The 13,433-nt window shown below is 44.0% G+C and overlaps 1 protein-coding gene across 1 annotated transcript in view; it reads right to left on the bottom strand.

The window, feature by feature from the left end:
• The window catches only part of TNFAIP3 (TNF alpha induced protein 3), a 15,219-nt gene continuing 1,786 nt past the window's right edge, over positions 1 to 13,433 (bottom strand). Inside the window, exons 2-9 of the mRNA XM_017737269.1 lie at positions 12,041 to 12,353; positions 7,702 to 7,892; positions 7,329 to 7,476; positions 6,966 to 7,136; positions 6,040 to 6,220; positions 3,691 to 4,601; positions 1,619 to 1,851; positions 1 to 966 (exon numbers count right to left, since the gene is read on the bottom strand). Coding sequence (XP_017592758.1) covers positions 685 to 966; positions 1,619 to 1,851; positions 3,691 to 4,601; positions 6,040 to 6,220; positions 6,966 to 7,136; positions 7,329 to 7,476; positions 7,702 to 7,892; positions 12,041 to 12,353 — 2,430 coding nt within the window. The 3' untranslated portion in view covers positions 1 to 684. The remainder of the gene's footprint in view (positions 967 to 1,618; positions 1,852 to 3,690; positions 4,602 to 6,039; positions 6,221 to 6,965; positions 7,137 to 7,328; positions 7,477 to 7,701; positions 7,893 to 12,040; positions 12,354 to 13,433) is intronic.

The raw sequence follows: 13,433 nt of genomic DNA, 5'->3' as shown, positions 1-13,433 counted from the left end.
TTTCCAGCTGTCTCGGGATTTGGGAAAGGTTCTAAATGCTGATTAGGTTAAGCTTGTTAAAGGAGCAGACCAGTGCTGGTCTTGTTTCTGGCTGTGGTTTGCTGAGGGCTCTGCAAACACAGACCGCTTGCTGCTATCACCCTAAATGCCTGCGGGAGCTCCCGCCCTGGCGAGCTCTGTAAGAACAGCAAGGACACGGGCAACCCAAACCATGTTTCTTTGGATGTCAGCTGGAAGTTGCATCAGTCTGTCCTGGGTAATCCCATTCAGGAAGGACTTGCCCCTGACTGATGTATGCAGACACAAAAAGGTCCAGCACCTCCGACAGTAGGCATGGGTCCTTGCCTGGGAGAGGGGAGGTATTGAGAAAGAGGCAGAATTGGGAAGTTCTTTGGATTCAAATGCTTCATAGTTCCCTCCTGGGAAGTCCAAGAATTAAATATGGCATTGTAAGACCTTAGTCATGAATGAGAGCTCTGTGCAGAAGGCAATGTGACCTTCTCAGCAGTCCTTGTATGCAGTGTTTAGAGGAAGTAGAAATTTATTCCCATTCTTGGGAATAAACATGATCTGAGCAGACAGCTTATGTTTCCCCCCGCTCTCCCACTCCCAGGACTGTTAAGTGTTTTGGACATAGCACCATTTCAGTGAAGGAAGTAGCTGGCATCGCTTTCTTGTTCCCTACTAGCCATAGATCTGTTTGAACTGGTAGCATTCATTGCAGTAGCCGTTGCACTTGGCATTGCCATAGTGATCACAGGCAGGGGCTCGGCAGCGCTGCTTGGGAGGCTCCTGTGCCGCTGGCTCCCTGGCACTCCCCGACGGTGGGAGCTGACTGAGGCGCCGGCACTCAGGGCACAGGTCATCACTTCTGCAGGCCAGGTTGTTTCTACACGAAGCCACACCACACTGTCTCTTCTGGGTACTCAGTGCTGCTCGCTGCACATCTCTGTGCTGCCCTGTTCTCTTGAAAAATAATAAAACACATTGTCAGTCGCTGTGCTGGCAGCACAAATGGCTTTTCATTCCCTTTTTACTCTACTCATGGTTTGTATAGGTAATCACTTGGGGATTGCTTGCAGGCACTTCTACAAAGTGCAATGCCAAGAGCCAAGTCGAGTTTTACCAAAGAAAACCACAAATTCTGTCATTTCTTAGGAAAAAATGTTGGGTTTTTTGTCTTTGGCAACCCTCAATTCTAAAAGGACCAAAACAAACCACATAAAATACCTCCATCGGGAACAAAGACAGTCTGTAATGGACTCAATCAAAAATTCAACTTGAACCCCATGATGCAGTTGCACAGCTCTAAGGGTAAGAATGAAAATCCTCCCCAATCAACAAAACAACCCAATTGTAGGTCCAATTGCTTCCACTAAAATTGCTGGCAAAATCCCAGCTGAGGTAAAACTGAGCACGGCCACTGACAACCCTAAAGTGAGAATGACTTTTTAGGAGCACTGCTCAATTGCAGCAGAAAAAATCATGCTCTATGGTTGTCTTTCCATGATAGCTAGGATGCAGTTGAGGATTTTCTAGTATGCATCCCAAGTTGCTCACACAAGAGAAAAACATGCAGCGCTAAACAAGAGGAAGATTTTGAGAAGTTCACACTTACTTCTGGCTGTCTCACCAGTTGCTGTTCTGTCCTTCTGGCTTCTTGGAATCGCTGGTTCTGGGCTATAATGAAGCAGTTCTGGCAGTACCCCTCGAGCATTGTGCTGCCCAGGGTGCCGCAGTCGCGCCGCTGGCAGGACACAGTGTTACGGAAGCCGGCAGCGGAGCTCCCTGTCTCGTCTGCTGCCGAAGACTTCCTCTGAGATCTCCTCTGCTGGCGTAGCAGAACACTGTCTGTAATGCAAAGCATGAACAGGAGGAGTTCGAATGTGCCCAAGAGATTTGATGGCCCACAGCAACTATAAAAAGTTCCCCACCTTAAAAATGAAAATAAATTAAAAAGATCAACTAGCCTCAAGCATGGGTTTTTGACATCTCTGAGACACCCCCCACTTGGTACATCATTCTTCATGTTATGTAAATAAGGGTGCTAATGCAGCCTGACTTTCATATAAGAAGTTGTTGAAACAGATGATTTGGGAAAAACTTGCCCTAAGTGGGAAACCTGGATCTCACTGAAATTGAGAAAAATTTCATCTTTGACTTCATTTTGACTGTCATCTGTGACCTACCCGTTTCAGCCTCCCCCATTTCAGTCACATCAGATTATTGAAGTGGTACAGAGCTTAATAGGAAAAAGTGAATTATACTTTTTAGTCTCATGAAGCAATCTTATATATTCCACAATCAGAAGGAAAAAAAATTTCATTGTGAGCAATGCTGGAAAATAAGTTCTTGCAAGCTGGCACAGAAGTTCCCTAATCTGAATTCATGTGGAAAGCTCATTGTTGTGAAAGATGTCCCTGCCAATGGCAGAGGGGTTGAATTAGATGATCTTTAAAGGTCCCTTCCAACCCAACCTATTCCATGTTTCTTTACTTGTATCGGCAAATTTACCAGCAATAAAACAGTCTGAAGAGGTAAGTAATAATTCTCTGTTACTTATGCCTTTCAGGCTCTATACCTAAGGGCTCTTTACCTGTGAAAGAGGGCAGCAGCATGAAAGATGAAGATTTCATGCTGTGATTTATTCACAGATTATTGCCTTTTTGAAGGTCAGTCTTTAAACACGTGCATGCACACACATGGTATTACCAAGGAAGATTTCAAGGCAGAGTACAACAATACAGGCCTAAATTACTCCAAAATATCAGCTAATTATCCACAGTCAACTGCTACTTGCTCTGCTTATCAAGGCAACTACAGTGGTTACTCCAGAGCATTATACCTGTTACATCCAGAACAGATACGGATCTTCAAATTCTTCAAAGGTTCTTAAACGCCTTGCTAACATAATGGGTTTTCAGTACCTTCCATACATTTACAGCATTTCCTTCACTGACCTCTACAACTTGTCTAGCTGTGAAGAAAATTCATACCAAACCATAATTGCAGTGGATGCTGGGGAGGTATCAAAACCCACCCCCTTTTGAGTTAGTTTTGCTTCCATCAAAGCTGAAAGGAAGTTTTACGAGAGATTTCACAGATTTCTCACACTGCTGCCATGTGCTCCTTCATGGTTTTGGCTGGGGTAGAGTTAATTTTCTTCACAGTGGCTGGTATGGGGCTCTGTTTTGGATTTGTGCTGAGCACAGGGTTGATAATATCGAGATGTTTTTGTTATTGCTGAGCAGGGCTTACACAGAGCCAAGGCCTTTTCTGCTTTTCATAGTGCCCCGCTGGCAGGGGTGCATGGGAGGCCGGGAGGAAACACAGCCTGAACACCTGCCTGCCCATGGCAAGCAGTGAATTAATTCTTTGTTTGGCTTTGCTTGCATGTGCAGTTTTTGCTTTTCCTATTAAACTCTCTTTATCTCAACCCATGAGTTCTCCAGCTTTAACTCTTCTGATTCTCTACCTGAGCCTGCTGGTGGGAGAGTGAGTGTGTGGGGTTTGGTTGCTGGCTGTTGTTAAACCATAATAATAGGATAACAACAGACAGAAAATCACCTTCTCCTCACACTGTTTTCATCACCCCCTGCCTTTGTATCAGCCAGTGCACACAGAATTTCACAGTTCAAGGAGGTTGATCTGCAGCCAAAGTCTGTCAAAGCTCACTCTAATTCTACTTACCATGGTTTTCCCGGTACTCAAAGAAACACAGCGTGCAAAAACCCTCATTTTGTGATGTCCCAAAAAACTTGCAACCAGGTTTCCTACAGAGGTTGCCTCCCCTGTTCTCCTCAGGAGGCTGTGCTGGTTGTGGGGGCTCCTTGCCATGGCTGTTGGGAGCCTGATAACAGGAGTGCTGGTGGAGGATCTGTGAGATCTGGGACGGGTCTGACGTTGATCTCTGGTGGCAGGTGGGCAGGAAAGCGGGACTGTCATCTGGGGACTGCTCTGTAGACCTTTTGAAGCAAGTGCTGCATATACCATTGAAGGTCCTCTTGGCCTTCTGACAGCACATTTTGCATGTGGCATAGTCTAAGTGTCTCTGGTCATCCAAGTTGTTGCAGGGACCAAGCTGTCTGGAGTTGTAGCAGCGTTCACACAGCCCATTGTGTTGCACATTCAATGTAAAGGGGCAGTCTGGGGTCCTGCACTTCATGGCTGTGGTTTCACTGTACAGGAAAAGGCTCGGAGCGGTTGGAGGTGCAGAGCGAGGCTCTGTTACAGGTCCTTCAGATGTCCATCCCCCAGGTTCACAAATATCCCCACGGGGCAAGCCTGACCCAGGTGCCTTCAGCTTCTCAGGTGCTGCTTTGGAGGTCTGCTTTCTTCCTTTGTTTGCCTGGGACCTCTGCTCAAAGCATTCGTGGCAGTAGGGCTGGGTGTTCACAGACATGTAGAAAGGGCAATTTGGCGTTTCACATTTCATCTGTAAGAGCGAGAGCTGGGAAAGTGACAGTTCCTGTCTATTCCTGGAACACATCTCTCTTCTAGCGGGTTCAGCATTCTCCTGCCACTTCTTGTACTCATGCTGTACCAGCTGAAAGTAATCTTCCACGAGGTTTATTTCTTTGGGTAGGTTGCCTTCATCTAACCTGACAGCCAAAAAAGGAAGATTGCATCAGTGGCTGAAAAGACCAGATGGTGGGGGTGGAAGCAAATACAAGCAATGTGGGAAGGAAATGTAGATTTAGTGCACATCCATATTACTCAGACAGAAGATCTGGGATGTTACACTGTTGCTGTAAATGGAAATAATTTTAAAAGCAGGTGTTCAGTGATGGAGACTTTCACATCTGAAATAAATGTCCAGAAACAATGCTAAACAGAAGTATTCTTAAAAGGCTTTGCTAGGTGAGGGTTTTCTGTCTAAGAGCTGTTTGCACAAAGAATATGGGTAACCTCTCAGAAGCAGAAAGTCCCCCAAATGGTGAATTTCTCTGAGGACCAGTGTTGAACTGAAGAGAGGTTAGAGTAGAAGATGCTTTTCTTCACTACTCCATACTAAGAACAAGCCCTTCCTACAGTGGGCTCAGCATTCCATGATACAGTTTATCACAAAATCTGCTCCTGCTTCTGCCCTGCTGTGTCTGTATCTACCAGCAGAATTCTTCAAACAAAGTGGGGGGTTTCAGTGTGGTGCGTGCAATGCTACCATCCATCACACCATCCTTACTCTGCCTCCAGCTGCAGGGAAAAGATGAGGAGCTAACATTTCTGGTAATACTCCGGAACACATCCAGGCAGTGGGACTAGGGAAGCTCAAGTGCTACCCTTTATGTGTGCGTGTATCCTTTTGGTAGGAGGACTTCAATTTTCAAGGCCCCTAAACCAGAACCAGTCAACAGCATAAAGATTCCTTTCCATGTGGTAGTGGAATCAAAGACTGAGGATACAGGGAGTTACTTCCCTCCCTCAGTTGTGAGGGGACTGGCTGGACATCGCTGCCAGTGTCCATTAAATATGAGAAGCTGATGTGTCTTGCCAGCTGCTCCCTGTGTGTTACTGATGCTCAACCATCAGGGGGATGAGCAGAGACACCGGTTCCTTCACTGGCCACAGCTTCCTGCCTACTGCCACACGGAACAGCCTAGGGTGTTGAGGCATCTGTGCTAAGACCATACTGCCAAGTACTTTCCCCAGGGCAGCCAAAACGACACCAACTGCCCATTATGCAATGTGCCCTTACACAAAGCACAAGAGCTTGGGCTAACTAGTTCCTGCATTTAACTACTTTTCAACCACCCTCCTGTGTAATCCAAAAGTCAGTGAAACTGATCAAATGGATTTTTTCTTTTAAAATGCTAGTTTCAGTTTGCTAAGTCTGACCACATTTTTGCCTTTAAATTTGAGACAGGCCTCAGCTCATACTACTTCAAAACATATCAACGGTAATGCCAATGTTTCATATTTCAGGTAGTAAACACATGGGTCACCTCGAAGGAAGGAAAGACCAAAAGAAGACACTGGGCTGCCCAGCTTGTCCCATTTTGGTAAAAAATATAACTTTGAGGAAACAGGAATGACACTCACTTTGCAGCATTAATTAGATGAGTTGTACCATGATCCCAGCCTTGCACTGGAATTTCCATCACTATCAAGTAGTCTTTTAGCAGCTGCTCTTTCTCCCTCTCTTCTGCATCTGTCAGAAAGTGCACATTCAAATCCTCAAATCTGCCTTGTTCACTGGTGACCAGAGGGACAGCCCGGATTTCTGTGGAGAAACAAGATGGATTAACACATACACATGCACACATATATATACACACACACACATAACCAACTAGTCAGGAATAACCATAAAATGCAACACATGGAGATATCACCACTAAATTTTTGAGAGAGAGGAGAACAGCTACAATCAGTTTCTATATGGAACCATGGGGGAGGTCGCAGACACACCTACATCACAAAGTTAGCTCCATGCCACAGTAGTTTTAATGTCCCCATAGCAACTATCTTCTCCATGTGAGCAGCACTGTGGATCTTTGTTTGTTATGCCTTTCTGTGGGATGATGCTGTAACCTGAAACTAGAGAACTGCTGGCCACTCAGAAGTGATGCATTAAAAATGGTAAAGCATCTATTTTGTTATTCCTGCCAGGCAGTGGTACCCTGCTGTGAGACTGCATCCTTCAAAGCTTCTTCTCTTATGATGTGATCTGGAAAGGAGGCCAGAACACAATAAAGCAGAGGCTACCCTTTGACTAATTCCAGCCTGCAAGCAGGTGAGTTGCACTCTACTTTCCATCAATACCTTGAAGGTAACATTTAGTTTCTATTCAGATCCACAGACAAAGCTGTTTCTGCTCACATTTTAAGAATGTATTTCAAATTCATCTTTTACATTTATTTAACTTTATAAATGGAAATCTAAACCAGATTATATTTTAAATGCTTTATCAGCACAATGGTTTTGAAGAAGGAACATAAATACCAAACAAGGTACTTGAAAAATACCTGGCCCGCTGTCCTTTAGAGTCACCAGTGGTGTAAAATGCATGTTGTCATAGCCAAGCACAATTGGGTATCTGTAGCATTCTTCAGCTGGCCACAGGAGAGGCAAGTAAACACCACCAACATTCAAAGGAGCAAAACTGGAACCTGACTCTAAGCTTCTAACCACTTTATCTGCATAAAAAAGAAAAAGAAAACACAAATAATATGTGCTACAGGCAAGAGAAAACAGACGCTGGGGGTTTTAGAATAATTGCTGAAAACACTGTGTTCTGAAATGCATCTACCTGAAAACAACAGTTGTTGACTAAGACTACTAACACAGCACAAGAGTAACGCAGTGGGATGACCAGCCAGGCAACTCACCTGCAAGGACAATGACGGGCCTTCTGAGGATGTTAGCAAGGATGAAGATGTGGATTTCTTCCAGTGCATTATAAGGAAGCCTGTTTCGAGCCCCAGATATTTCTGGGGAGGTCATTTCAATGAGGTATTCCCACTCCTCCTCCCAGTTCTGAGGAAAGAAACAGTTGTCACCAATGGTTCAAAGACAAGGAGGTCAGGAACCAGCTGCAGTACAGCAGTGCTCAAATAACTGCATTTTCCCATTTCCTCCAAAGGAAGACTATTTCTGCTCTCCATTAATGATGGAATCCGTGAAGCCCAAAAGCAAACAGAATCAGCAAGGCAACACTGGTGAGCACTCAGAAAACAGCACCATTCCCTCAGGCTGCCTTACCCGGGTGTCATAATGGAGTCCCGTTTCTACAAACTCCTGGGATTTAACAGCCTCCCGCTGCCAGCGGAGCTTGAAGTTCCGTGTGTCAATCTCCCTGAGAGCACTAAACAATGTTTTTCTTAAGACAAGGTCGATATCTTCAATGCCCCACATGTACTGTGATGCTGCATGCATAAGGCAATTTCCATCACCTGCAACAAAAGAAAGAGTGCATTATTTTCAAATGGCTACTTAAATAAAACACCACAAACCTGTGGGACATAGAATTACACTGCACATATGCATATTCCCTGTGCACTTCTCTCTAAGCCTCAGAGAGAAGGGTTGTAAAGAAGGAGACCAGAGTTATGGTCTCTGTTCAGAGACAGAAAGAAAAAACTCCCCTCCCTACTGGTTTTGTCTCTGTACCAGTCCAAGTTAAGCTGTCATTCAGCAATGCCCCTTACCTATCTTACTTAACTTTGACTGGTATCACACACTAAATTTTGGGGTCAACTACAAATGTCAAACACAGCTGAAATAGCTTCTTAAACACAACGAAGTCATAAAATTACAAAAGAAGATGTAAATCTCCCTCGTTGGTGTTTATACAAATATACACCAAATGGCATGGGGTTGAAATAATGAAAGCCATTAAGAAAATATTACAGTAACACCAAGCCTCACATCCCCTGATGAGCACTGCTTGGCACTTGGCTGTTCTTGATGGAGGAATTGTAATAAAAAAGGAGACAGAAAGGGAGTGGCAGGCGATTTATGTAAAGCAATCATAGGAACACCTCTGGCCTTCCTCTCAGAAATGATAGTGTGTTGGGTGTTTACGTGTATTACTTAGAGGGCTGTTTTTCAGAATCCAAAATTAGAACTAAGTAAATGAAAGACAGTGAATCCATTTTCATTTACGCAATCTCCTTGATTGAAAAATTCCTCTTTCCATGTAGGAAGGATTGTGATATTCTTCAGTTTCAGAGAAACTGAGACTCAGAGGAGATAACTAACTTAATTAAAAGGTTTGACAAAAAATATATCTATATCTGGGTTTCGAATTCTATCTCTAGCCATCTTCTTCAAAAGGGGATGTCTCCCCTGAAAGGGAGACATAAAGAATCATTATTGTCATATCCTCAGATGCAAAACTAGGTCTGATGTTTACTACAGTGGTAAACAGATTCACCCAATGTTAAGAAACCACAGCAATTTTTTTGGAATAGAAGACATCAACCCTGGTAAAGCTACTAGATTTTTTCTCATGTGAAAAAAAACCCAAACAAACCCACCCAAAGAACTCCCACAAAAGAATTAAACCCAGTTTGCCACACACATTATGAGTTCAATTACACCATTGTGAACACTTTTGCTACTTATTCTGTGAAACTGCAGAGAAAAGCCTACAATAGACCCCAGTTCCTGAGTAAGATATAATTTGAAATCTACTCAATGCTTCATAAATTGTTATGGGATTGGTGGATATCAGGTTCCTGCAACTGCCTTCTGGTTTCTGAATGCTGTCTTGCAAAGCTTACTTCAATTCTGCAGACTGCTTACTTGAGCTCAAATATCAGGGAGCAACAAAGACGACAGAAAAACTGACTGGGTTTCCTTCTGACCAAGAAAGATGACATATTAATCCCATTAAAATTTTCCCTTTGCAAAATCTAGAGCAAAGATAAGATTAAATTTTTTCTCTCTCTTGAGAGCTCACTTTCGGTTCTTTATTGAGAAGCACTGCCCAAAATTCCTTACACAGCACTTGGAATTCCCCCACACCGTTTGACTAGCAATTGAGCAACAGTTGTACTTTTTGTTCTGCGGGGTGCAGCGTAGCCTCCCTCGGACTTTCCCAGGGGGTGTGGCTGGGCGAGCTGGAATGACTGCCAATTCATTATACAAGTGAAATCTCTACAGCCAATAGATGCTGGAATTTTTAAATTTAAAAAAAGGAAAAAAACCCAAACAGTTTCGATTTTTGTACCTCCTACCGCTTTCCTTCTATCCTCCATTCTCAGATTTCTGCAAAGAAATATGTGGTGATTCAAAACAGCTTTTTTAATTAAGAAAACCCCACCACGCCACAGATTCACAAACATATTAGGTAAAATGTACATCAAAAGATCCTGTAGGAGATACTTACTCTGTTTTCAACAACTACAACCTTGATCAGAAAAACCCCAGAATTTTCTGAAGAAAGCCCACTGTTGACTGAAAGAATTAACATATTCCTCCCACATCTATAGGTTAAGCAGCTAAATGCTTAAAGAAATATTTTTTATGCCACATGGGAGAAAAAAAAAAGTTACTTTCTGGAATAATACAGGGCTTCTCCAGGCTTCTGCACTTCTTTCAGAGATCCTCTCCTACTGTCCAACCTACCTTCCTTCTCCTGCAAAGGTCCTTCAATGCAACTACTTTGCATAACCCACAGGTTTCCAAAGACACTCCTACTCACGCACTTAATGACCCCAAAGCACTGAACTGAAGCCAAGTTCTTCGTCGGCACAGTGTATGGGGAGACCACAAACCGAGTCCTTGCTTTGCTTTCCCTCAATCTGCCCTAATATTTCAGCATCTCGTATACTGGTGTGCCTGCTCACAGGCGGGATCCAAGTCCATGCTACTCCCACCTGTAACACTTGCCGATGGTCATGAGACAAAGAAAGAGGTCAGTGTTACTGAATGTAACGTGGTCACCACAAGGGTCTGTCCAGGCAGCCTTAATCCCTGCAGGATTTCTATTGACAAGAGAGGGGGGGATTCTAAAACTGTTACTCTTTGCCCCAGGCAAAAATTGTGCACATTGTCCATTTTTCTAGAAAATCTGTTAGAGTGAAGTTTTTAAGATGCAACACTTGGAGTGATGTTACCTTCCCAGCATCTGCAAAGCGCTGTCTGCCCTAGCTGCAACTCCAGTCCTTCCAAAGCTCAAGATTCCGCAACGTCTGTGCACACCCCAACTGCAGTCATGAGAATTTTACACCAATGCAGAGGCAGCCCAAAAAGCCCACCAAAAGGTCAATGCCTCTACAACAGTTACAGACACACATCGGGATCAGGCTTTAGGTTGCACAGTGACATCTACCTATTTTTAAGGCTTCTGTATAACACAGCTGTGTACAATCAGACTGAGAAATATGGCAGAACTTGGAAAGGGAACAATGTGGACTAGGAAGATAAGTATAGAAGCAGATATGAAAAGAAGCAACCATAGAACACAACATGGACTTCAACAAGGCTGCAGGTCCACCACACCCAGTGTTTCTGTAACTGCTGTGATCTGCTACTTGAGCAAAGAATATGTATTTTCCATCTTCTTGAAGTCCTCACCGTCCCAGTCTATTCTTCCTGGTTAGGGACAACCTGTGCTGTAAGGAATCCTGGGTCCAAGTTTGCAGCTGCGTGACTGTAAGTCATAGCCATTACCGAATCTTTCCTCCACTGAATGTGAAATGCCCGGTGACTCTTACAGTCATGTGCCAAGGTTTCCTGCTCAGGACTGTGGACAAATGCAACCCGTTCAGGAAATCTTGGCACTACTTCTGCGCCTTTTCCTTTGTAGCACTTGATGCAATACACACACAAAGTAACCCAAAAGCCAAGTCCTGAAACCAGCACTGACTGTTGAAAGAAAAGGGCACTGCAAACTTTGTGTTGCACAAAGATGGGTGTCAGTCACACCCATGGGGGCTGCTGGTGGGCCCTGAGAGAGGGTGAGAGCTGGCAAACCCCAGCAGGTAGCTGAGGATGAGGGAGCAGCCCCAGTGTGGGGTGCTAACCCCAGGGACAGCAGCATCAGGTTCCCAGAGGCTCCATGTTCTGAGTGCTATTGCCGTCACTGTTCTTAAAGTTGGATCAGCAAGCAAACCCTGCCTGCCAGCAGGGCTTACTGGAAGGATATTAGCTTCTGCTAAATATACATGGGAATGCATCCCTGTCACTCAAAGCATCTGAAGGCTCCTCTTGCCTGGCATTAAAGGATGTTTGGTGCTTCCGACGAGGCTGCCGACATGTAGCAGTCAGATTCGTGGGAAGGCGGTGGGTTCCAAATCAAGTTTCCTTGCCTTTTTCTTGACTCTGAAGTGCCACAGCTTACCAACATTATTAAAATATCTGTGAAATTTCTACGGTATTCACATACTGTGGTATGGGCAGGGGTCTGCTACAGCCTCAGGGCAGTACCTCACGTGGAAAGAATTTTAATTTACAAAACTAAGATTAAAAGGCAGCACATTTTTAAAGCCATGTGCTTCTGTTTCAGTAATGTGAACTCAGATGCTATTAATAATGTTACCTACATTCGTAGAACCCATTTTACTGCGAGTGCAAAGACCTGCTCATAACTTACCATTAGTCTTCAAAGGAACAAGTCTCCGAACTTCCCTGCACCAGTTGAGCTTCCTCTGGCGCTCCAGTGAAGTCTGGGTAGCCTGGTCAGTCAGGGACTTCTGAAGCGTTTCCCGAAACTGTGGACAAAACTGGCACATTCTGAACATTTCTATGGTATATCTGTGCATAGTCCTGAAGTGATGAATTATTCCACCGGGAGGTTTGACTAGATCCTCAGGTGTCCTCTCTCTGATCTTCATAGCCTTCAGCATATTGCTCTGATACAAAGCTTGAGGAAGGATGTGTTGGCCAGCCATGTTTCTAGAAGACATCTGAAATGAAAGAGGATCCTTTTATTGCCATGTTAGTGTCCCTCTACCACAGTGCTATCACTTCTGCAGAGACTGAGAAGACACTTTCAGGGGCTGGATTCTGGATGCAGTTTTGCCTAAAATGAGCACAGAGTGGATGCAGTCCAACTGAGCCTTTCATAAATAATGTTTGTTTAAAGCTCATATTCACTAACTTTTCTGCATTACTCAGATATAGGCAGTGATCATCTTATCCCACTCATTTGCTGATATAATTGACTGTGATATTAAAGAGGATTTATTCATAAGTAAGGAAACTGCATCATCATTCAAAAAAAAGCGCATTTAAATCAAAATAAAGATAAGAGAAGGCAAGATCAAGGGAAGGGAAAATTATCCTGGAAACGTAACTAATTGATAATTGCACAGCATAATCCCATATGCACTTGCTGAATTTCAGCACATTTCAAGCTCTTGCTTTGATAACATGCCAAAAGAAAGCAGATAGTGACCATTCAGATTTCCACAGCCCAGACATTCTGAGAAGTGATGGTCAGTAGAGTACAGAAAGAGCCCAAAGAATTGCAAGCTGTGCTAGTATCAGTCCCATACTTACAGTGGCCAGATATGGTAGATGAGGAATTTGCCACTCAAGGAACAGACTTAGGCTACTTTTCTTGAGGCTGTTTGTATTTTGTGAGTGGTAGAGCTACAGCACAGAGGTGCTTGTGCCATGTGTGGGGGTGCAGACTGCAGTGCCACTATTACTCAGTGGTAAGCCAACAGAGCTGAAAAAGCATTTCCACTTGGCTCAAAACCCCCAATATCTTTCCACAGTAGGACATGTAATGTTTACTGCCCTGCATCCCTTTCTTCAGTAACTCTGGCCTCATGGGGTGCAGCAGGAAGAACATAAAAAGAAACCCATAACCTCAAACCCTCTACACTCTATGAAATACTTATTCAGAGCACACTAACTTTGTGGCTAGTTAGAGCCAATGTAGGCACAACATCCCTCAGAACTCCCGTGTGCTACAGTACAAACAACAATAACCTGTTTTTACGTGGAGGGGCTCTCCACACTGTCCACAAACATTCCTG

Source organism: Corvus brachyrhynchos, unplaced genomic scaffold (assembly GCF_000691975.1).
Source record: "Corvus brachyrhynchos isolate BGI_N302 unplaced genomic scaffold, ASM69197v1 scaffold6, whole genome shotgun sequence".
Lineage (NCBI taxonomy): Eukaryota > Metazoa > Chordata > Aves > Passeriformes > Corvidae > Corvus > Corvus brachyrhynchos.
Note: the sequence above shows the minus strand (reverse complement) of the source record. Positions and strands in the feature narration are given on the sequence as shown.